The 23,338-nt window shown below is 42.5% G+C and overlaps 6 protein-coding genes across 6 annotated transcripts; 3 read left to right on the top strand and 3 right to left on the bottom strand.

Annotated features, from left to right (window-relative positions):
- Window positions 1-591: 591 nt before the first annotated feature.
- Window positions 592-2,829, top strand: DSM5745_05170 (ankyrin repeat domain-containing protein; the record flags this gene model as incomplete). Its single annotated transcript, XM_026747186.1, has 1 exon — window positions 592-2,829. The coding sequence occupies one exon, from the start codon at window positions 592-594 to the stop codon at window positions 2,827-2,829; it is 2,238 nt and encodes a 745-aa protein (XP_026604666.1).
- Window positions 2,830-12,077: 9,248 nt separating this feature from the next.
- Window positions 12,078-14,297, bottom strand: DSM5745_05169 (uncharacterized protein; the record flags this gene model as incomplete). Its single annotated transcript, XM_026747185.1, has 1 exon — window positions 12,078-14,297. The coding sequence occupies one exon, from the start codon at window positions 14,295-14,297 to the stop codon at window positions 12,078-12,080; it is 2,220 nt and encodes a 739-aa protein (XP_026604665.1).
- A 728-nt stretch (window positions 14,298-15,025) lies between these two features.
- Window positions 15,026-16,499, top strand: DSM5745_05168 (ankyrin repeat domain-containing protein; the record flags this gene model as incomplete). Its single annotated transcript, XM_026747184.1, has 2 exons — window positions 15,026-15,128; window positions 15,190-16,499. The coding sequence occupies 2 exons, from the start codon at window positions 15,026-15,028 to the stop codon at window positions 16,497-16,499; spliced, it is 1,413 nt and encodes a 470-aa protein (XP_026604664.1).
- Window positions 16,500-17,471: 972 nt separating this feature from the next.
- DSM5745_05167 (uncharacterized protein) lies at window positions 17,472-19,463 on the top strand (the record flags this gene model as incomplete). The annotated part of the gene is made up of 1 exon (XM_026747183.1): window positions 17,472-19,463. One exon carries the CDS (start codon window positions 17,472-17,474, stop codon window positions 19,461-19,463), a length of 1,992 nt encoding a protein of 663 aa, XP_026604663.1.
- A 570-nt stretch (window positions 19,464-20,033) lies between these two features.
- On the bottom strand, window positions 20,034-20,519 carry DSM5745_05166 (uncharacterized protein; the record flags this gene model as incomplete). The annotated part of the gene is made up of 1 exon (XM_026747182.1): window positions 20,034-20,519. The coding sequence occupies one exon, from the start codon at window positions 20,517-20,519 to the stop codon at window positions 20,034-20,036; it is 486 nt and encodes a 161-aa protein (XP_026604662.1).
- An 851-nt stretch (window positions 20,520-21,370) lies between these two features.
- DSM5745_05165 (alpha-L-arabinofuranosidase B) lies at window positions 21,371-22,897 on the bottom strand (the record flags this gene model as incomplete). The annotated part of the gene is made up of 1 exon (XM_026747181.1): window positions 21,371-22,897. The coding sequence occupies one exon, from the start codon at window positions 22,895-22,897 to the stop codon at window positions 21,371-21,373; it is 1,527 nt and encodes a 508-aa protein (XP_026604661.1).
- Window positions 22,898-23,338: the final 441 nt, after the last annotated feature.

Below are 23,338 nucleotides of genomic sequence, written 5' to 3'. Positions count from 1 at the left end.
CGATAAAATTTCTCCTTTGCCTCTCGTTTCTCTTCACTCCAGCGAGTGTTCTGTGGCAGCAATGCCCGCCTACCTACGCAAAATGGTCAATCCCTGTCTGTGTGCTCGGTACCTTACGAATCTTGGGGTTGGAAAGCTCCTAGGAACAAGGTGACAGATTGGGATGAGGGTGCCTCCTAATGATATAACCCTATTCGTTCTCTCCTGTTGAGGTTGAAGGCAATAGAGGTGCCGCACGGTGTGAAGGGCCCGCTTGCTTGTTGTGAATGCTGCGTTTTGCGTGCTAGCAACGGTGATGTCTGGAACCCAGATCTACTGAAATTCCCTCTGTTCCCTGGACTGTTGTATTGCTTTGTCTCGAAGATTGCTTTGTGCCCTTTGTCCGTGCTCTAGTTTGAACATGGAAGTGCAGAACAAAGCTTTATTGTACTCCTACGAAACAAAGGGCACCTTTGGCATAAATAACAGCCCAGCCTCCAGGAAAATCCACTTTCTCATCGACCCCTAGGAACGCTGAATTCTGAGTGCTGACACTTCAAGCATTACTACCACTACCTACTCATCGATATCCGGCTTGGACTGGCACTCAACATGGCTACCTTTCGCCTTTTTGACCTCCCAGAGGAGCTGGTGATTGCAGTTGCAAGCGAGCTCCCAAAAGGAGATCTTGTCCGGTTCTCGCGCACTTCAAACGAGGCCAACCGCATAGGCCAGCTGATGTTATATGGCCGCCTTTCGCCCGATGAAATAAACCAGCATGTCTTCAAGTGGGCTGACGGGAAGAATTGCCCAAAGCCAGTGATGCAAGTGCTCCAGCGCTACCAGCAGCAAGTTGCAATCCAAAAGGATCTTGACCTTGCCACAGACGCTCTGCACCTGGCCTGCCGTGAAGGCCATCTCAATATCCTCAAAGCCTTACTCGATCTTGGCGTTTCCCCCAAATACCGGCTCGAATCTACCCCCATAGTCGAATTGGCTTATAAATATGGCCAACCCGAGATTATGAAGGCGTTGTTCGATGCGGGCGCAACGTTAGACGACCCGAGCTTCCACCGGGACTACACACTGTTCTGCAGAGACTTCACAGAGGTCCAGGTATGCGAGGGCGAGCCGGACCCGCAACGCTGGGTTAGTACCGCTCGGCTTCTCATTGAACACGGCCTCAACATCCGGCAGGTGGATCAGGATGGACTGAACTTCCTGCACCGCACATGCAAGAGAACCGATTTGGCCGCGGCCTCTTACGCCGAACTGCTTGTAAGGCTTGGGCTTGACCCGAATGGGAGAGACGCTGGCGGCAAGACGCCGCTGGAACACGCCATTTACCAGGGCTCCCGGTCGTTCCGCACAGAACGGGCTTTGCTCGCGCATGGCGCTGACCCTGGCATCAGGTGCTCCGATGGTCGCCTGCCCATCGCGGCAGCGATGGATTCCATGGGGAACCCTTTGCAAGCCATCGAGTGTCTGCTCGATGCAGGTTCCCCGTGGGACAACGCTGCTGCGCTCAAATTCATGCGACATAAACTTCCTATGGCGGGGCACCATGTTCCATACTTCCCCCGTTTCCTGTCCCTTTGGAAAGCGCGCGCATCTCCCGAGGACTACACCGACCCGGACGTTCTCTTCTGCGCCGCGGCAGCAGTGGGAGATCTACCATTCCTCCGCGAACTTCTCCGACGCGGTGATGTGCACGTGAACTGCATCATCAATGGCACCACGGCGCTCATTGCGGCGACGAGGGCAGGGCAGGACAAAGCAATCGCGCTGCTCGTCCATCACGTTTCCTGCTTCAGCCATAGGGACTGGTATACCCGTAGCGCACTGCATATAGCCATCATGCAGGGCAAGAAAGAAAGAGTCCGTCTGTTGCTGCCACATTGTGAGTCCGAGTTAACCGGCCGGCTTGGTTCATCCCCGAAGACGCTTCTGGCCACGGCCGTCGAACTCGCATCCCCGGCCATAGTTGCGCAGCTACTAGATGCCCTCTCGGCCAACGAGCGCGCACCAGTGTCGCGCTTCAAAAGCCCACGTCCGACACGCGCGCAAGACGCAGCTACATTTGCTCTATCTACCGCCGTGCGTTTAGGAAAGAGGGATACAACCCGCGTTATCCTGTCATACACCTCGCTCGCGCAGCCAGCGTTCTGCGCCGCGTCCATCGTGAGCGACACATTGCTCCACAACGAAGACCTCGCCCTGGAGCTCATGGAATGGGGCGCATCCTGCGGTCCTTCCAAAGACGGCAGATACACGGCCCTGATGGTCGCCGTCGCGAACAACCGCCGCAAAGCCGTGCAGGCACTGCTACGCCGGGGCGTGGATCTCAAGGCCAAATCGACGCTGGGTGCTACCGCGTTGACACTCGCCGTCGAAGGGAATCAGCCGGACATTGTTCGCTGGCTTTTGCATGCGGGCGCGTCGTCATCCGACCCGATGCATTTTGCCAGCCATGTCGAGATGAGGGCGTATGAGCGCCGCCCAGCTGGACGCCAAGGGAGCGCACCTATCTCGCGCGAAAGTATGTTTCTGTACGCGGTCCGCAATGGGCGCTTGGAGTTGGTAAAGGTGCTGATTCCTTACTCTGATATTACTCAGACCCAGCAGGATAGTGGCTTGAATGCACTGCAGTTGGCTGCTAAAGCGGGCTATCGGGGCCTTATTAATGTCTTGCTTGAAACAAGCAAGTTTGACTTGAAGTATAAGGATAGAAGTGGCAAGACTGCTTATGACTATGCTAAAGCGCGCCGTGGCCTCGCTCCCTATCTCGCGGCGAAACTATCACCTACATCTTCAGGGAGCGCCAAACGCGTTGCCGGGATCTCCAAGTAACTGCTAACAGCTCTCTGGCCGCAGGGGGTTTTCTTCATCGTTTTTCGCCCATGATTTTTCTTTTCTCTTTTGCTTGTTGTCTCCTATCTAGTTAGTCCGCGAGTTTCGCGTCACCCTAATTATGCACTCATGTTTTTTGCTTAAATAAATGTCCTCATCCCTCGTAAGAGAGCTTGCGCTCACCTTTGTTTAAAGAACATTAGTTTTCAATACGTTTGATGCTTCGGTCACTTGTCCTTACTTTTTTATACTTCGTGAATCTTATTCTTAGGGAAAGGTCACGTTAACTGAGTCAAGACATTTGTGATCTCATTGCATGGGGACATTTTCTAAGAACCAGCCCCCCAGCGGAAAGCAAAGCAAGGTCTTTTTCTCTTCTTCATGTAGGCTCTTTCTTCTAAACCTGGTGATTAACTTGCGCCTTAAGCACAGACCAATCTTGTGTCCCTATACCTATAGTTCGGCAGATTCGACCGGGGAACCATGGCTGCGGAAGTTCCGCAAGTATAAAACGAGGCTCTGCGGCCCGCATAGGGCTAGGTATTTGAGCCTCGTACGTACCATTCTCGGAGCTGTCCCAGCAACCATAAGATGGATACCAGCCCCTGAAACCATGGAACCTCTGGGCCACATATATAGCGAGCTTGTTGCGCGCTTTAAACGCTCCAGTCATACCCAGATCCGGTTCCTGGCGTCCTCTCAGAGCAAAGTATAGCGCTTTTGTTAATGGTTCCGACATTAGGCCCGTTAATTCATGGGTCTCAAATGATGGCCTTATCACTTGACCTTGACTTTGAACTACGTATCCACCAAGCGTAATCCACGAGGCGCGTTTAGAATCTGTGCCTGACTCGAATAGCCAACCCACAGTGACAGGAGTATGGTTGCGGAATGAATACAACGGAACTTTTTGGAGTTATGGATGCCTCAGGCAGAAATAGGTTATTTAAGATTGGGATAAGAATTAAGGGGTAAATAAAACATAAGATTTTTTTTTAAATTTAAGATAAATAAAAATATAAAAGTTTAATAGCTAGATACAGGAGAGTCTAACCTATATTTTTTTTATTTTTTAATTTGGTTATAAAATCTAGCCAAAGTTAAAGGTTAATTTTTTTTATTATTAAAATTAATTAAAGTTATTTTATTAAGTTTATTATAAAAATTCTAAAACTTTTTTACCTTTTATTTAATATACCCCCTAGCGCTTAAAAAAATAAAAATAATAGTATTAAATATAAAAAATAGCTTTAATTTAAATAAAATTAAGTTAGTAAATAAGGATTTTATAACGCGGGCTATTGAAAAGTTTAATAAGATTATTTATTAATTAATTTTTTATTTTTATTTAATTAACTTTAATTTTTTTTATTTTAATACCTTTTATATAGCTAGTAATAATAAATATTAATATAATAAAGTTATATAATAAACATAAGGTTATTAAAGTTAAGTAATTATAAAACTTAATTATTATTATAAAAAAGGCGTAATTTAATCTTTAGATTAAACTTAATAATATTAAAAGGTTTTTTTATTATATAAGGTTTTTTACTTTCTTGGTAATAATAAATAATTTAGCTTTAATAATAAAAGTTATTATTATTTTTTACTTATAAGTGTTTTAGTTAATTAAACCTTTAAATAATTTTATAGGCTATTTATTAAAACTATATTAATTAAAATCATTATCAAAAAAGGTATTAAAGGCTATAATAATATTTTTTTAATATTAGCTTAGTATTTAATTTTTAGGTTTTTTCTAATAATAGAGTATTAAATAGTATACTTAATTACTTTGATATAAGTTTTAATAAGTTATATTATATATTAAGCAAGCTTACTAGTTACTTTAAATATATTAAAGCATATTATTATAATAAAATAAAAAAATAAGCTAATAAGTTATTAATATAAAAAAATATTTTACTTTATAAGTATATAATTTAAAGGCATAAATATTATTTTTTAATAAATAAAAATATTTTTTATATTTTACTTGGTGTTATAAGTTTATATTTAACCTATAAATTATTAATATAAAAGATTTAAAGTAATTAGATTTTTTAATTATAATAATTATAAATAATTTTAATATTTAGAAACCACTTTACTTTATCAAAATCTTATAATTTATATATATACTTTATATAATTAATAAAGTTAGTAGCCTTTTTTAGCTTTAGCTAATTTCTTACTTATAATAAGTATATTATTAATAAAGAATAACTATAAGGTACTTTATAATAAAAAGGTAAGGCTATATAGTAATTATTTAAGGCTATATAAAAATTAATTTAATTTAAATATTTTATTTTTAACTTTTTTATTAAATATATAGTAATTATTTAAGGCTATATAAAAATTAATTTAATTTAAATATTTTATTTTTAACGCGCCATGGGCCAGGTAATATTTTAATATATATTTTTTTATTTATAAAACTTTAAATAAAGGTGTTAATGATATTTAATTAAATAATATTAAGGTTAAAATAAGTAATATATATTATTATAAGTTAAAATAATTAAGTAATAAAAGTTATTATTATAGTATTAGCGTAATTAATAAGTTAAAATTCTTTTTAATATAGAGGCATGTCTTAAATTTATTTAGGTAGCTAGTAGTATTAAATTTATATTTAAATATTCATATAAGTAATATAATAATCTTGCCTTTTAATATAAATATAATTTTAAAAGTATAGAATTTTTTAAAAGTATTAAATTTAACTCTCGCGCCTTTGATAAACTAATTTTTATAGAAATATTTTAATGGTTTTATTTAGTTTTTTAATTTTTTTAAGATTAATTTTAATAAATAACTTTACTTAATACCTGGCGTACTAGTTTAGAAGGCTTAAAAATTATTAAATTAAAAAAATATAATATTTAGTCAGGTTTTTTACTAGCTAGTAAAAAAGTTTAGTATAAAATATTTTAAAATAATTCTTTTTATATTAAGTAGTTTTTATTTATAAAAAATTTTAATCCTTATTTTTAGTATAAGTAATTATATTAAAACTTTTTATTTAATTTAACCTGCGTAATTAAGAGTTTAAGATTAGTATTATATTTTCCCTTTTTTGAGTTAATTTTATATAGCTTTAAGTTAGTTTTATTAAGGAAAAGTAATATTAATATTATTATTATTATTATTTTCTAGTTATGGGAGCCCTTTAATATTATTAATTTAAAAATTAAGTATTTTTTTTATTTTTACCCCCTAGTTAGGTATTATTATAATAGTTTTAATATTATTATAAGTTTAAAAGCTTTAATTAATTATAAAACTTGCTAAGCTCAGGCTGGTAATAAAAATAAGTAAGTTTATTTAATATATATTATTATATAATATTAAGTTACTAGGTAAGTTAAAAATAGTTTTATTTTAATTATTAATTTTAGTATAAGGTTTATTTTTTAACCTTGTTATTTATACCTATCTTTATATTATTAGGTTTAAAAATAGGCTTATTTTAACTGTTAAGTTTAGGGAAATTATTGTTAAATATAATAAAAAATAATATATTAACTAGTTTTCTTTTATTAATTTAGACTAAAATTATATATTTTAAACTAATTATATAAATTAGGTTATTTATATTATAACTTCTTGCCATGTTAAATACTATATTTTTAATTTTAATAACTAAATATTATATGGCTTTACTACGCGGGCTTTAGATTTTTTATATATTATAGGCTTTTTTATATCGATAAAGGTATTTCATAGCTGCTTTTAGCTTTATTTTATAAAAGTTAGGGATTTTTAGCTATTAATAAGTAAGTAATTTAAATTTAAAAATTTTAAATATAAAGTTTTAGGGTAAATTTATAGTTAATAAAAGTATTTTAACTTTTTAAAAAATAATTTTTTTAAATTACTTGCTTACGCTATTTTATTTAAATATATTTAAAATAATAATTTTAAAGCATAAACCCTATTATTTCTTAATAAATTTAAAGTTATTTAAAAGCTAAGATATTTTATTATTTATATATAAAAACTAAATATAAAGGCTAAATTACTTAAAGGCATAAGTATTAAATAATTAAATGGCATGTTAGTAATTATTTTTTTAGTATATAATATTATTTACCTTATTAAAGTAATATTATTTAAAAAATAAAAGGCGTATTTTATATTATTTTAAGATACTTTAAAAGTAAAAATATTAAAATAAATTTTTTTAAAGGGTTGGGTTGCTTTAATTAATTTAATTTATAATATTTACTTTAAAAATTATAAGAGTTTACATGGTATATAAAGTAATTTTTTATTTAAAAGCTAAGGCGCTGGATCAATTTATATACTAGTAATAAATATTAAAAGTTTAAATATTATATTAGTATTAAGGTAGCCTATATACTTATATTAAATTTATAAGCTTTTTAATAATATTTTTATAACTACGGAGCATTAAATCTTTATTTTTATTATAATATAAAAGGCCTTAATTTTTTTATTATTATTAATATTAAATTTCTTATAGTAAGGTATATATAATTTATAATATTATTTTAGTATAAAAAAGTCTTTTTTTAAAGTTTTTAAAAGTTCTTTTATAGCTATTAAAATATAGATTTATTAACATGGCTTTATTAAGGGATATACTAATAATATAAAAGCAAGAAATATAAATATAATTATTAAAATTTAAAAGTTTTTTTAAGCTATTTAATCCCTTATAAAAAATAGAAAGTATATTAAACTTTTTAATTTTATTAATAGTATTATTAATAAAAATAATGTTATCATTAAAGGCATTCTACATATTAATTATGTTAATAAGATTATTAATAATATATATAAAAACTTAAAGTTAATAATAATACTTTTATCTAGGCTATATTATAAGCTATTAAATAATAAATAGGTGATTATTATTATAGCCTTTTTTAGTTTTTTAAAGTTATTTTTTTAGCTTTAATTATAAATATTATTATATTAAATTTAGATTTTTAAAGGTGTTAAGTACCTTATTTTTAATAGTTAAATTTTATATATTTTTTTTTAATTTTTATAAAATTTTCTTTTATGGCTCCCAGTTTTTTAAAGCTTTTTTAATATTAAAATATTAATAAAAAGTAACAAAATATAACTAGTTATATAGTAGGTAAGTTAGCCTTAATTTATTATTTTTATTTTCATTATTTTTTGGATTTCTTGTTATTTTTGGTATTTTTATTTTATTTTATTTATTAAGTTATTTTCTTTAAGCATGGTAAAGGTGCCATTTATTAATTATTATTTATTAAATTTATTATATATAATATAAATAGCCTAAAGTATATAAAATACTTTAAACTTTTTGATAATATTAATAAAGTTTTTTTTTTTAAAAAAAATAGCCATGTAAATCCTTTAACTAAACTTTTTATTAATAATTATAATATTATATATAAAGTTTTAAAGGGTATTAGTATTTTAATTACTAGTAAAAATATTAAACTTTTTAGCTTTAATAAATATACTAACCTAGTAGTTATATTAATTATTAATTTACTTTTAAATAATAAAGCCTTAGTAAATAACTAGCTTTTTTATTTTATTTTGATTTTTATTTTATAAGTAATATTAAATTATGTATAGCACTTTTATAAAAAGTTGAAATAATAAATATAATTATTTTTAGCTATATAAAAATTACTAGTAAAAGCTAAATATAATTAAAATTATATAAGCTATTATTATATTAAGTAAAGCTTTATACTTTTTTTTATTTAAATATTTTTTTATAATAAAGTAATATTTATTTTATTTTATAAGTATAAAATATTTTATTTAAATATATTTATCTTTTTTAAAGTATTAACACAAAAGTTTTTAAAAATTAGTTTTAGGCTAATAAAAATAGGTAATAGGTTTTTATTATTAATTATAAAATAAATATAGTTTTATATTATAAGGCTTGGAATTATTAATTTGGTAATTTAATACTATAGGCGCTAGGTATTAAAGCTATTTAAGGTTATAATATTAAATTAAGTATTTATAAGTAAAAATTAAAGGTTTTTTATAAGAACTTATACAATTATTAAAAATTTTTTTTAAAAGTTTAAAATAAAATAGTAAATAGCTTTAAAAATAATAATATAAATAATATTTAAAAAAGTAAAGTATAAGCCAGGCTTATAACTTTTAAAGTTATAAATATTTTAAGTAAAAATAAGTTATATAAAATTAGGATAAAAATTAAGAAGTAAATAAAAAAAATATTTTTTTTTAAATTTAAAATAAATAAAAATATAAAAGTTTAATAATTAAATATAGCAAAGTTTAAGCTATATTTATTTTTTATATATTTTATTTTTTAATTAGGTTGTGAGATCTGGCCAAAGTTAAAGATTAATTTTTTATTATTATTAAAGTTAATTAAAGTTATCTGAGTTTACCACGGAGATCCAAGGAATCTCCACCTCTTATCCAACAAAACTCCACTACGGAGCGAAGTAACTCACAATCATCAAGTTCAAAAGGCCCCTCTATAAAACCATCCGCATTTTTACTATTATGGGCAAATCTAAACCTAAGATAACCTTACCTTTACACCATTTAAGTCCCCTTGAAGCTCCTGCGGCTTATCCTACGGGATATAACCAATATCTTGCCCGTGCAAGAGCTTGTTAGAGCAAGATAAGTTAATTATAGGTGTAATAATTACTAGAAAAACATGATAAAAGGCCTTTTAACAAGCAGAAGTCCTTATAGCCAATATCCTCCTCTTAATCTCCATAAACCCGTGAATAAACATTTAGGTACTTATGTGCAAGCATTGGCCCGCATTCCCCTGCACCAGGGAATTTATGCACCATAAGATCCGGACCCATAATATACAGCCCTGCATCTTCTTGAAATGCGTGAGCAAGATGCTCTAGCTCCCATGCACCGAATTACTTAATCCAGCTGGAAAGCAACTCACCAATCTTATCGACGCCTTTATATATACGCGTAACTGTCCATTTAGTCTCTTCAACACACGGCACTCGTTCTCAAGTCCCAGCACAACGCGGATGCTGGACAACAGTCTGGCTACGACGAATCCTTCCTGTGGCATAATGCGGATTTTGTTTAAAATGGGGGAAACATGGCGTGCTGGGGAGGGAAGGGGTATCTGCTTATAATAAATATTAAGGTAAATATTTATATACCTAGAGCAAGGGTTTAGGGAATTAGGGTTTGGTAAAAAGGATATTAGGGTGCATGTAATAGGTTTTATGTTATAATAAACTAATAATAACATATATATAAATGTTATAATAATCAAGTATTCCGTGTTGCCAGAGGGATACCCAACCGATATTTAAAGAGTAGTGCTATTCTCATGTAGATTAATATAAAATTATAGTAACTTAAAGTATTATATTACTTTTATAATAGCTACTTATTATTTATTATAATACTTTAAATTATGAAAAGGGGTATTACTCAGCTAATCTGAATTTAATTTAATAAAAAATACCTTGAATTTTAAAAATAAGCTATAATTTAGTAAAATTAAGCAAAGTAAGCCATGCCTTAATAATTTAAATTTTAATTTAAATAATATTTTTATTAAAAAGCTATTTTTAATAATTAACTACTATAAGTACTAAATAATTAATAATATACTATATAAATTAAAAAAATCTACGATAAAATAAAGTAAGATAAAAATAAAAAAAGCTAAAAAATATAATAATATAATATTGAAGGTTATATTAAAAAAGCTTATAATTAAAAACCCAAGTATTATTAAATAAAAAAAATTAACTTTTACCTAAAATAAATTTTTTATACTATAAATAAATTAATATTGCTTAATAAAGTAATTAGTTTAAATCTTTTTTTAAAGTTACTAGCTTTGCTGCCTAGCTTGCTTATTAAAATTTAATATTTTAACAAGATTATAAATTATGCAAGGGCCTAGTTCTTATACTACTAGACATGCCACTTTCTACCCCTTAAATAAAGAATATCTATTGGACAATGCTAATATAGGTATAATTTAACTAATAACTATTGCCTATAACCTGCCCTCTGGATAGGGGAATAACCTAATTCTAACTGTCAGTACCCGTGGACCATAGTTATAGCAGATATCAGAATACTAACCCAGCGATGATGACCTTGTTGCCAGCTTCTAGATTTCTTCCTGATAATATAACCCAAGCAGGCTACCTAGTACAATCCACATGCACTGCCGAGCTATACTATGTCAGCAGTAATCATACTGCTACAATATAACGGCGCATCGCAAGCTCTGAAAATGAGTTGGTCAAAGTATTCTTTTATGCGTGAGAATGAAGTTGGGTCCGGGCTGTTCCTTAGGAATTGAGGCCAAGTCTACCCAGTAAACACCGGACAGTTCTATTTAATACTGCTTTTGTCTGCCATTGTATGAATAGGTCCTTCGTTTTGAATTTACAGATGGATATTCTTTCTACCAAGTCTTGTGATGCTATGCTCCGCGTGCTGTCAGACTCTCCAACTCACAGTACAGCTTAATTTATATTGACTTTTGTTCTCACGATGTCTTTCTCACGGATACAGTACCATGTATACCATATACCCCGAGCTCTTTCTTAGATTGTTCGCGTGGGACTTGGGCGTACGGGATAGGGCATAAAAATATAAATCCATGTAAATAAATATAGTTAAATAAAGTTATACCCGGCCTGCTCCTCGTACTCCTTGGACCTAGCTTAAAGCTAAACTCTTTTAACACCGGCAAGGGCTTGCACCTTGCAAAGAGCTGCCCATTCTCCACCAGGATCCGCCGTAGCACCTTCCCCCCTCTGCTCTTCTGCATCAGCATGTAATGCATGGATCGCGAGGCACATATGCGGCTGCGCGTCAAGGGAAAACAAAAACGGCACCTGCTAGCCTACCATAGATAACGCCTCCAGCTATGTTACAGGCTAGCCTTTCCAGGTATAGCTCATCCGCGTGGGCCAGACTTTGCATGTGAGCGCTGGGGCTTTTAGGGCTTTCTACGGGGTAGCCCTATTACACCTGGGCATATTGAGATATGGAGCAGACATTCCAACCCGGCTGACAAATGTTTATCTCTACGGCTTGGAGTCACTGCCTTTTTACATGGGGCTACAGAAGAACCAGGTTGAATAAGATTTCTTGTTAAGATTCGATTGAGTGTAGATTATAGTACGTAGTAGGTGCAGTGCAGTAACGACAGTGAACGCAGGATGTCCCTCGTGTAGAAAAAAGAGTGTTCAGGACCGCCCTTGTTTATGGGTTTATTGACTTTATGTCCTGTTTGATTTGAGAACAGGAAGTGAGACAGAAAGTTGCTGCAGGATCTCCTTGGGCAGAGGCCGACCTGAGCGGTTCGCGTAATCCCTAGCAGTCTTACCCTTGAGATCCTTATAGTGGAGATCAAACTTCTTCGTCTCAAGCAAAGCCGTGACGACATCCAAGTGACCACCCGCAGCAGCAAGTTGCAAGGCATTGGCGCGGTTCCTCAGCTCCACGGGCAGGGGTTTGGTGATGTCCGCCTCAAAATGCGGCATCAACAGCTTGAAGATCTCGAGATATCCGTGCGAAGCTGCATGGATGAAAAGACTCTCTGCGGGCCTCTGGCAAGGCCGTGTGAGAGTAGCCCACTTATAGTCGCTAAGCTCAGCGGGGTCCACGATGTGAATTGGATCGGACGTCTTAGCCCCGGCTGCAAGGAGGACTCGAACAAGGTCGGGATGATTATGGTAGACAGCCAGCGTCAGGGCCGTGGCCTCGGACTCGTCCTTGGTGTTGGGGTCTGTGCCTTTGGCGAGCATCGCGGAGACGGCCTTTGTGTTGCCGTTCCTCGCAGCCAGTAGCAGCGGGCTGGAGCGCCGTTGCACGGGTTCAGGGTCCACGAGTGAGGTGTCCCAGTCAATGAGTGCCAGTGCGATGTGTTCGTTGTCGTTGTTGTCTAACAGTGCCCGGTGCAACAGGTCGTTGTGTAAACACGGCCTGGGAACGCAGTTGGGCCGTCCCAGGAGAAGCTGCACTGTCTCGAGCTTGCGCAGATCGACTGCTGCGGCTAAAGCGACTGAAGCAGTGTCTTCTGTAAAAGTTGGACGGCGCTTCTCATGCGTCACGGGATCGACAACGAGACGCTCCCATGGCATGATAGGTCCTGTGTGTGTGCTTCCGTCATCTGTGATGCGGTCGAGGATCATCTTGACCGTATTAGCTTTCAGCTTACGCACGGCATCAACGAGGAGTCCAGCCACTGAACTGGTGTGTGGGAGCAAGAGGCGCACCATCTCGTCGGAACCGCCGTCAATCGCAATTTCCAGGGCAGTATGCCCGCGAAAGTCGACAAAGTCGTAGCAGGAAACGTGCGGCATGAGGAACTCCAGAACATCGGGTGTGTCCCTGGCTGCAGCTGCAGTGATCGCCGTAGTCCTAGCCGGCGCTCCGTCCGGGTCCACCTCGCCCTTCTGCAGGAGTTCGCGCAGTAAATCGAAATCGCCCACACGAGCCGCTGCGCAGAAGAGGATCTCCGGCTGTGCGCAGCTCACCGTGGCCATTTGCGCCTTCCACGCCCTGAGTAAAAGAGTCAGGCCATGTACCCAGTCCATCGCCAGCGTCCGGGCGATGATGGACAGACCCAGGGTCTCGTCCATCCGGGCACCGGCCTTCAATACAGTCTCAAGCGAGTCTGTCTTGCCATCCAGCACCGAGAACTTCAGAGGGCACCAGCCACGGGGCGTCGCAATGTTGACGTCCGCGCCGCGAGAGAGCAAGAAGCGCACCATGGAGCCATCACCATCCCGAGACGACATGGCCTGGATCAAGGGTGTTTCGCCGCGGGCATTCCGGGCGTTGATGTCAAGCCCCAGCTCCAGGAGGAGGTCGCAGTCAAACCGGGTGCGTGAGAACCCCGAAATGGTCCTGCATGCCTCGTGCAGAAAGCTGTTTCCTTCCTTGTCGAGCTGAGTCACGTCGAACCCGAGCTGGACAAGCTGCTTCGCCACGGGCAAGCGGTTTGGCTTCCCCGTACATAGAATCGTGTACCTGTCAGCGAAACTGGTAGCTTCTAGCTTTGCACCCGCGGCAAGCAGGATGTTCATAATGTCGAGATGGCCGTGCATAGCCGCTAGTTCAAGAGGTACGTACTCGCGCGCTTTTGTCTGCGGGGGAACGCCCGCATCCAGCAAGGCGGTTATAACGGAATCGTAGGCACCATGACAAGCAAAATAGAGGGCTTCAGATGCAAGATCGGGGTTCTTAGCCAGAAAGGCACGGTTGTGCTGAATGACCTGGAGCATTGTTGGCAGGCGGCTCTTCCACGACGCCCACTTGAACAGCCGGCGTATCTCGTCGTGGGACAGCCTCTTGTAAAGGGAGATTTGACCCACACGATTGGAGACCTTGGATGTTTGTTGGAATATGGAGAGGTCTTTATCGTCCATTTTGTCGGCGATTGCGAGCACGAGCTCCTCGGGGAGGTTGAAGATCGGGAAGGTCTCTGTAGACATTGTGGCGGTTGATTGGTGGTTGGACATGTGAAAGATGTTAGAGGGTGGATTTGTCAAGATGTTGAACGAGTTCAACTGGGACGTGATCACTGTAGTTCCAAGAATGGATGGATTTTGGAAGCAGAGCAGTGGATGATGAGTGCATTTGGCTGGGATCTGGGCTCCTATTTATGCTGGGAGGTGCGTTTGTTGGGAGTCACGATTGCGCAACGAACCAAGTGAAGAGCCACAGTTGGATAAAGGGATTATGATGAACAACAAACAGTGTGAAAGACGATGAAAGAGTGAAGGATGAACACCCATGTGAAAATTTCCTGTCGTTTCTTTGTTCATGCCCCATGTCAAAGACGTCAAATCCAAGAACAAAGGTGCGACCATGTGCGAATTCATTCCATTCCTTTGTTCTCTGGCATGGAGGCCAAATGACCCTCATCAAACGGAGCCCCTCTGGATAGAATAGTACCGTAGGTATCATTAGCCATGGGTTGTGACCCCGAGTCGAGTGCAAGCAAGGGGCGGGATGAGACAACCCCGACCTGAGGCCACTCTATCAAACCCGCGAGGCCATGCTCAGCAGCGCATCCTTACCGTGAAGTATAACAGCCATAATCTCAGCTCTGAATTCTGTTTGTCGTGGTTGGCGCGTACAAGGGGGCTGTGTTGTGCCTTCCCTCACATAAAACCATTGTACCTTCCAACAACCAACCCAAACACGGGCACTTCTAAACATGCCCCTCCTCGAACTTCCCCTTGAGATCCTCCAAGCCATCATCTCCCAGGCCATTATTGACATTAGCTGGGAGGAGTTCATCCAGTTGCAGCTGGTTAACAGTAGGAGCTACCCGGTCCCTTTTATCGACATATTGACAGGAACTAACACACTGTGAACCAGAGGTATTTGCCCGTCAAGCCAAAGTTGCCCTCTGTTGTTCTAGAGCGCGCTGGCAATTCCATACCTGGCAACCCCTTGTAAACGACTATATCTGCGCAAGGGCTCTCGCTGCTAATGTGAACGAGTACTACGCCTTTCGCACGATCCAGAGCTGTAGGGACTGGATAGCAGTCAGACAACCTAACGGGCCCGATCTTCAGAACATATGCTATGCGCTCTCACGCTCAGCCGCCTCCTTCTACAGTCAGCCTTTAACTGATGCTTGCTACGGCCCAAAAACTGCACTCCAGGAAGCCCACGCAAGACGCGGAGGAGACCAGACTAGCGACTCGACAGAGCATCGCCTCTCCGCCGCAGCATGTATCGGAAATCTCTCGCTCATACAGACTCTTATCGACGAGGGGGCAGATGTCAACGCGCCAAGTGATATCTTCGGAACACCGCTGCTCAACGCTGCTCGCGAGGGCCACCTCCCCGTCATCCGCCTCCTGCTAAAGAAGGGCGCAGACATTAACCGCGACTCCATTGACTGGACGGAAGGCGAGGACCGAAATGAGCAGTTTGTGCGGAAGTTCCTCATAGAGGACATCAAATGGACGCATTTCAGTCCCCTAGGCGCAGCGGCATACGCAGGGCATGAGGAGACAGTTGCATTCATTCTCTCCCCCGAGATCAACCTCTCCAGATCCTCGTGCAGCTTTTTCCATGCCATTATATACGCCGCCTGGAGCGGCAACATCCCCATCCTACAAACCATTTTCTCCGCTGCTGACTTCGCCGCTCTACCGCGCAACCTAAATATCAAGAAGAGAGTTCTAAGCACCGCTCTCAAGGGCGCCGCAAGCGGCGGCCACCTCCCCGCCATGCGTTTCCTCATCGACAACGGCGCCCCGGTGGGCTTAATCGCAGACCGCACGCTAGAAGACTCGCCGCTCTCGTACGCCGCCGCGAAGGGGCAGGACGCCGCGATTGAACTCCTGCTCTCCCGCGGGGCGGATATCAACGAGACGATGTCGCCTACGCCGTCGCCCCTGGCGTGCGCTGTGGAGGGTATGTTCCCGCGAACGGTGGCGCTACTTGTTGATCGGGGAGCGGAGGGGCGGGCTTCCCAATGCAATGCGTTGGTGCATTGCGAGGCGTATTGTGTGTTGCGGGTGCTATTGGAAAAGGGCGTTCATCAATCGTATCCGTTTGCGGCGAAGCTGGCTCTTTTACAGGCGAGGGAGAAGGAGAGATGGGATTTTGTGGAGTTGTTGGAGGGCTATGGAATTGTTCCTGAGGGCATGGATGAGTTGCCGGGATGGCTTTAAATTCTATTCAGTATTTAGTATTTTATAGCTGTTTGTAAAATGGAGCTCACTACTTAACTTCACTCCGGGTAATCTCTAAATACACTATTTTCCATTGGCGAGTGGAATATTCGAGGCTTGTATGCGGATAACATTCTGTTGGTTGGCTAACAGGGTATGTGCACCATTACCGAGGACCTACACATACCCTAACTCCAAATGAGATTAAAACTGGGCATCAGCTTCTATAAGTTGGTCTTTTTATTCAAGATACACTGAGATATTGAACTTCAGGACGCCAGTGTCATAACTGAACGACCCGCCAGGTTCTCGTAGCAACCGTCCAGGCTTGTATTCAGAGTTATTGGCTTTCTCTTGTCACTCGGCTATTGCTGGGTATCATAACGGCTGGTGCTTCATGATGAGTGTGCCCTGCTCTAGGTACGATGCAGGTGCCTATGGTACTGTCCAGTTGCTGTTACGCACTCAGAAGGCCGACCGGACTGCAGTTGCAAGCGGGGCGCTGATGCAGAGTCCGTTTGCCAGCAAAATTTATCCGCAAAAGCAGAAGAGCACGGCAGCTCAGCATTGACTCAGCATTGACCCTTCAGTGCAAATTTGAAGTTTCAACAGGAATAAACATTCAAGCATTTGCCCTTTGATACCGTGCCGCTCGGCCTATTGTTCCCACGGTTGGAGGATTGGGGACTTAACACCATACCGGTCATTGTGCTCAGACAAAGAAACAATTTCTAATACCTGGAGGGATCTTGTCATTTCAACTATTGGACAAAGACTTCCCCAAATATTCGCTGTCAAAGGCTCATCAAGCATAAATAGCAGCCCAAACCCCAGAAGATAGATTCTCCATCCATCCATCCACCCTCTTGATTTCCACGACTCAACCTCCTTCGCTGCTGTTCAACTGCTTTCCGCTTGACTACCACATTTTCCAGAACGTTTGCCATGTATAGCAACCCTTCAAACGCAAACATGCCTACCTTCCCCGTCACCGAGCTGCAAAAGCCGTTGATGATCGAAATCGGACGATATCTTGGCCGAGACGACCTAGTCAAGGCATGCAAAGCAGAGGAATCCAAGGACAAGAAGCTCACCTTGGACGGCGTATTGAGCCTGGGCGACTTAAGCAGGGTCTTCAACTGGGCTTGCGAGACTAGCAACGCCGTAGTCCTATCGCACCTGATGCATTATTACCAATTTGCGTCCTGGGAGAACGACCCCGAACTGGCACCCGATATGCACGCGCTGGTTCAAGCTATCAACCTAGTTGATGACGATGGAAACTCCTTTCTGCATCAGATGTGTATGCAAGCTGGAAAGGAGAATGTCCCGACCGCGATCGCTAACATCAAGGTGCTCCTGCGGCTCGGACTTGGTATCAACAACCTTAAGGCCAATTCAAAGGGCGACACGCCGTTCACCACAGCGATTCGGGCGAAGTCTCTGGAGATCGTGCGGTTCTTGATTTCCCAAAATGTCAATGTCAACCTTAGCATTGGTGAGAAGAAGCCACAGACGCCGCTAAAGGTCGCGTTGCTATTAGCGCCAGACAACAAGGACAACAAGAACAACGAGGACAACCATGAGGTGGTCGCCTGTCTTCTAGCCGCCGGAGCGACTGTCGAATGCAAAACACATGGCTCCGGACTCGCACTCCTCCAACAGTGTGTGGCGACCGGCCAGCCACGGTGTTTTGCCTTGATCCTGAATGCCTGGAAACGGCAGAACGTTATGCTGGAATACAAGAATCCAGCTGTTACCCTCTGCGCTGCTGTGACGCTGGGAGATATGCTGCTAGTCCACAAACAGCTAAAACAGGGCAAAGTCGATGCGAACTGCACGGTCTACGGGACTTCGCCGCTCATTGCAGCGATTACCGTGGGTAATCCCGAAGCGACAGAGCTATTCATGAAACACACTTCACCCGCTGGCTTCGACCGAACGGACGCAGCAGGCCGCACGCCTCTACACCTGGCCATCATCCAGGGACCCGAGAAGGAGAAGCTCGTGCGCCAGCTGCTACCGCTAACCAACCGCCTCAGGCCAGGCGACAAGAACCGAAAGCGGACGCCGCTCGTCGAAGCAGTCGAGCACCAGTCGCCTGATATCGTGGCCATGATTCTAGACCGCGTCCTCACAAATAACAGCGGACCCAACCACGAAGAAAGCGAAGTATATCTCGGCCTCCGCCAATGGAACACCCCGAAGCAAATCCTCACAGCAGAGGACAACGCGGTCGCCGCCCTGGAAATGGCAATCATGAAGCAGAACTACGCCGCCGTCCGCGTGCTGATCGACCATCCGCTGAATCCGGCGAAGGAGCTGGGCGAGCATAAGCTCCTCCTACACATGGCTTTCTTCTACGGCGACAGCAACAAGATGGACGATATCGCGGTGGCCCTGATTGAATGGGGCGCCGAGGTCAAGCACGTTAGGCAAAACCTCAATACGAACCTGATTGCGGCCGGCGAAGCAGGCTGCGCTAAGGCTCTCGCAGCTCTGATCAAGAAAGGCGCGGAGCTTAACGCCAAGTCGATGAAAGAGCGGACGGCGCTGACGGGTGCTGTGGGCAATAACCACCCAGACGCCGTCCGGGTCTTGCTTGAGGCCGGCGCGGATCCGCATGTTCAGATGCACTCGACGCCGTGGTATAGAATGCAGCTGCGCGAGGGCCGGGTGTCTAATACAGAGACGCTCTTCGAGCACGCGGTTGGACGCGGGTATGCGGAGGTTGTGAAGCTGCTGATGCCGCACTTTGATATGGGGACGCAGTGTACCACTGGTGGTGAGAATGCGTTGACGACGGCGGTGCAATATGGGCACCCTGAAACTGTCAGGGCCCTCCTTGATACGGGTCGGTTTGATTTGGGGCACGAGAATGCGCTGGGGTTGACTGCGAAGGACCTTGCGAAGAAATGCTCGCCGTCTTTTCCTGAGGATCTTGTCAAGAAGCTTTCCCCTTAAGCCCGAGGCCGCTGGTCCTGGCTACTTTGAATGTTTTGCTATACCTTACAGTCTTTACCACATGATACATTGATATTTCTGTTATTCCTTCTCTAAAGCCTTACTACATACACTTCTCCCTTAGAAATCTACCGGCTCTCTAGACCCTCACATTGTTTCCAACTTTAACCACCCCAAATAGTAAATGTATATGTAAACTACAGTACTGTGCTGCTAAAGAGCAACAACCCACACTGATGCACCTGCCTGCCCCCGTTGAAGAGCTGCCTAGTTATGCCAGTCACGCTCGCAGTATCAGGCGCCCTCAAAACATTGCTGCCTTCTAGGACTTGCATGAACCCGAGTCTTGATAAGCTGCCATTCTTCTTCTCACAGATCAGAATTTCCCTTCCTAGCTATGGTTTCTTAATCATTCTTCTGTTAATTTATTGATAATACCGAAGGAACCCTTTATCAGCGGCACATCCCCATAGTATTTGCCTCTACCAAAGTTCACGATTGGCAAAACAACAATCTAAAACACTCCCGTCCAGTTCTGATCACATCCACCACTTTCCAACCCACGCTATCCTATGCTTGCTCGATTTCCATCGCAATATAGTTATACGGGGTCCCTCCAATCCACACCAAAAGCTCCGTCACTCTCCAACTCCCAGTACGACGAAGGTCATGTGTGGCCAGGGTGGGATAGATACCCTTGCAGTTTGGGGTGCCAGACAGCGCCTCAAATGCCTCCATGTTCGACTCCTTCGTCACACGAACGGCTGACTTGTCCTGCCATCCGTACTTTGTCTTTGCCTCCTGCATAATGGCAATCGTCCCCTCATTCACGATATGGGAACGCACGATCCACTTGACACCGTCCTTCCTTCCTGGACCTGCGATCTCATCCCGCACTTGCATCATGATCTCCGCAGAAGGGAGTTTATCGGCCTGGTCGGGCCGGAACTGTGATATTGGGACCAGCAGCTGGCGCACCTGGTCAATTAGGCGGAGGTTTAGTATCGGCGGGCGATTAGGTGTTTTTTCTATATATTGAGCTAATTGGATTATCATAATGAAGGGATCCTTTTGTGAGCATTTGGATTACCAGAGAGTGTAGGTAATGGTTTGGTGTTCGGGGCTTTATATTCAGGTGCTGCTTAACAGTGAGCTGAGTTGACCTCAGTTAGGGCTGAAATATATTTTGGGACCAAATTGACAACATGAACCCGCGACTGAGCGGTAGCACCCTCAACACATCATGACACGATCATCACGGAACTTGTAGTATCGAAGTTAAAGTTAAACAGACAAAGGAAGAAACTTGAAAGTCAATGGATATCCACGAAATAGATGGCGAAGGGGGTCCGGGAATAGGCGTGAAGGGAAAACCACCTACACCTGCACTTGGGTAAGGAGCCCTAAAGAACGCAACTCAGTATGAAAATGGCTTTTCGCTAAGCGAGATCAGTGCTGAGGTGTCTAGGCATGTTCTTCATCATGAACAAAATCCAAGACCAAAGCAGGATCTGTGCGGGTGGTAATAGTTGATAATAAATCAAAGGTATGGGCTCCAAGGTCCAATGGGGTAATTCAAAGAACAACCATTGCGTCCCAAATTAATATCATACGTTATATAGTAGGGCCTTTAAATAACACCGAATAAGAAGATTACCTAGGTAGGTAGGTACTCCAGCATACAGCGCCCCGGACATTACAAGGGCAACCTTCATTATTGGAAGTATGTACAATGAGCCTGGAGCCTACCTACAGTGCGTCGAGGCTTCCGTTGATATCCGTTGATAATAAAAGGCACATCCATGCTATTCCATGTCCACTCCTTCCCTTTATTCCCCGCGAGAATAGATCTTTCTTCCGAAATGGCATGTCAACCTGCACGTTCATGATCTCGACACGACGCAGCCCTAGGCAAACCCACTCCCAACAACCCAACTAACATCATCCGTCCACGCCGTGCTCGCATCAAACGTATTAACACCACCATTGCTCGCAACATAGAGCGTATTCTCATAGTGCCTCCAGTATCTCGTCGGGTAGCTCCAAGCTCGAACACTGTTGGTCCCATCGCCATTAAAGCTACTCTGCGGACAGAACGTCGCATCCTCAGCAAACAGCTTCGTCCCATCATTCGCGTTGAGCAAGAGCGCGAAGTTGGCGTGCCGGATGTAGCTACCGGGTGTATCGACGGACTCGAATGAGACACACCCATTTGCTGCGGCCGTGCTGGAGAGACCAGTGCGCACGGTCCAGCTGGCTTGTTGCTTGAGGGCTGTGCTGGACGACGAGGAGACGACCTGCGTGTTGACGGTTGAGCCGGTGTGCGCGAGATACCGCGTGTCGTAGCCGGATGTTGTCACCTTCAGCGAGACCGAAGAGCCAACTGAGAGTGCCGTCCCACTGGTCAGCGAGGTCGTCGCATACTTTGCAGCCACGATATTCGCCTGCACCGCGTTCTCGGTTGCATCGGTCGGGTACCCGTCCGTCATGGCTCCCTCGTAAAATGTCCCCTGCGCACTGACGCTGTTATCACCGCCGATACCAAGGATGATCGCACCCTCCTTGCTCATGGGGTTATACCCGGACTGATCGGTCGGGCGGACACCACTATAGTACGTCGAGAGCGAACCGCTCGCCGCATTCGCGCCACGAAGAGCCCACAGGTTCGGACCACCTTTGAGAATCGTAGTGAAGAAGCGGTAAGAGATGCTCGGATCACCGGAGTTATAGTCGCTGCTCTGGCCGGAGAACAGCCCGTTCTCAAGATCAGCCATGAGCCACGGCCCGCTTCCAGCACCAGACCCCCACGCCGTATTCGTGCCGAAGTAGATGGCCTCCATGTGCCCGTTGCCAGTGTCCAGACTGTTTGTCTCGGCGTTGCCGTAGTCGAAGCAGCACCCGTCGTTGTAGTGTGTTCCGTCCAGCACGGCGTACATCCCCTCTGCTTCGTCGTTGACTGCGGTCCCGACGGCCTCGTTGTTGCGGTACCCGGTGCCCGGGGAGACGAAGACACCGTAGGCTTTTTGGCCGTTAAGGGTGACGGGGGCTCCGATCGCGCCGGCAAGGTTGTCGTACCCGTTTACGTCGGGGCCGCTGAACCCGCCCGGCGGTGCTTGGGTCAGGTCGTTGCCGTTGCCGGATTGGTCGTAGATGATTGTGATCAGGCAGGTTGTGCCAGCGCAGAAGGTGTCTTGGGCTGCGGCGTTGGCGACCCCTCCTGCAGACAGCGGGGTGATGGTTGTCGTGGAGCTGTCAGAGGCGCGCTTGACTTGGTAGAGGGGGCCGTTGTAGGAGCTGTATAGGGCGCGGGTGGTGCTGTGGGCTGCGATGCAGGGGGTGCCGCCGGACGAGTAGATATCGCAGGGCCCGGCGGCGATGAGGGGGGTTAGGGCTAAGCCCAGGGCGAGGATAGAGGGTTTGGAAAACACGGCCATGGCTATGGTAGAAAGCCCGGTTCAAAGCCTCTGATTTGGGAATCAGGTACGAGGATAGGTTGCCCCTTTTATAACTTTCCTTTGTCCTGCGGGGTGCCCTATCTCCCTACATAAGGCGAACAGAGTTACACGACAGGCAGGTACCCGACGTATTTCCTCCAATAAGTCTACGCCGAGGCAAGCATATCCGGCGGACCTGGCATCTCTGCACGGGCGGTTAATTGTAGACTTCACATGATCCTTGGAATGTGGGGGAGTTCTTCAGGCAGATCCTGGACAAGCCTGCTAGGGCCACACTAGGATCGATTGCCTCGGGGGTAAGGCGGGGCACGGAGAAGTGGGCTGATCGTGTGAGGAAGAACAGTCAGAGGATCGCTTGGGTTAACAATAGTCCTTGGGTTTTGCTTCTCTGACCTCTGCCGATCTGAAGGGTCTCCGCCG

The sequence above is a fragment of the Aspergillus mulundensis genome (assembly GCF_003369625.1).
Source record: "Aspergillus mulundensis strain DSM 5745 chromosome Unknown scaffold_4, whole genome shotgun sequence".
Classification (NCBI taxonomy): domain Eukaryota; kingdom Fungi; phylum Ascomycota; class Eurotiomycetes; order Eurotiales; family Aspergillaceae; genus Aspergillus; species Aspergillus mulundensis.
Note: the sequence above shows the minus strand (reverse complement) of the source record. Positions and strands in the feature narration are given on the sequence as shown.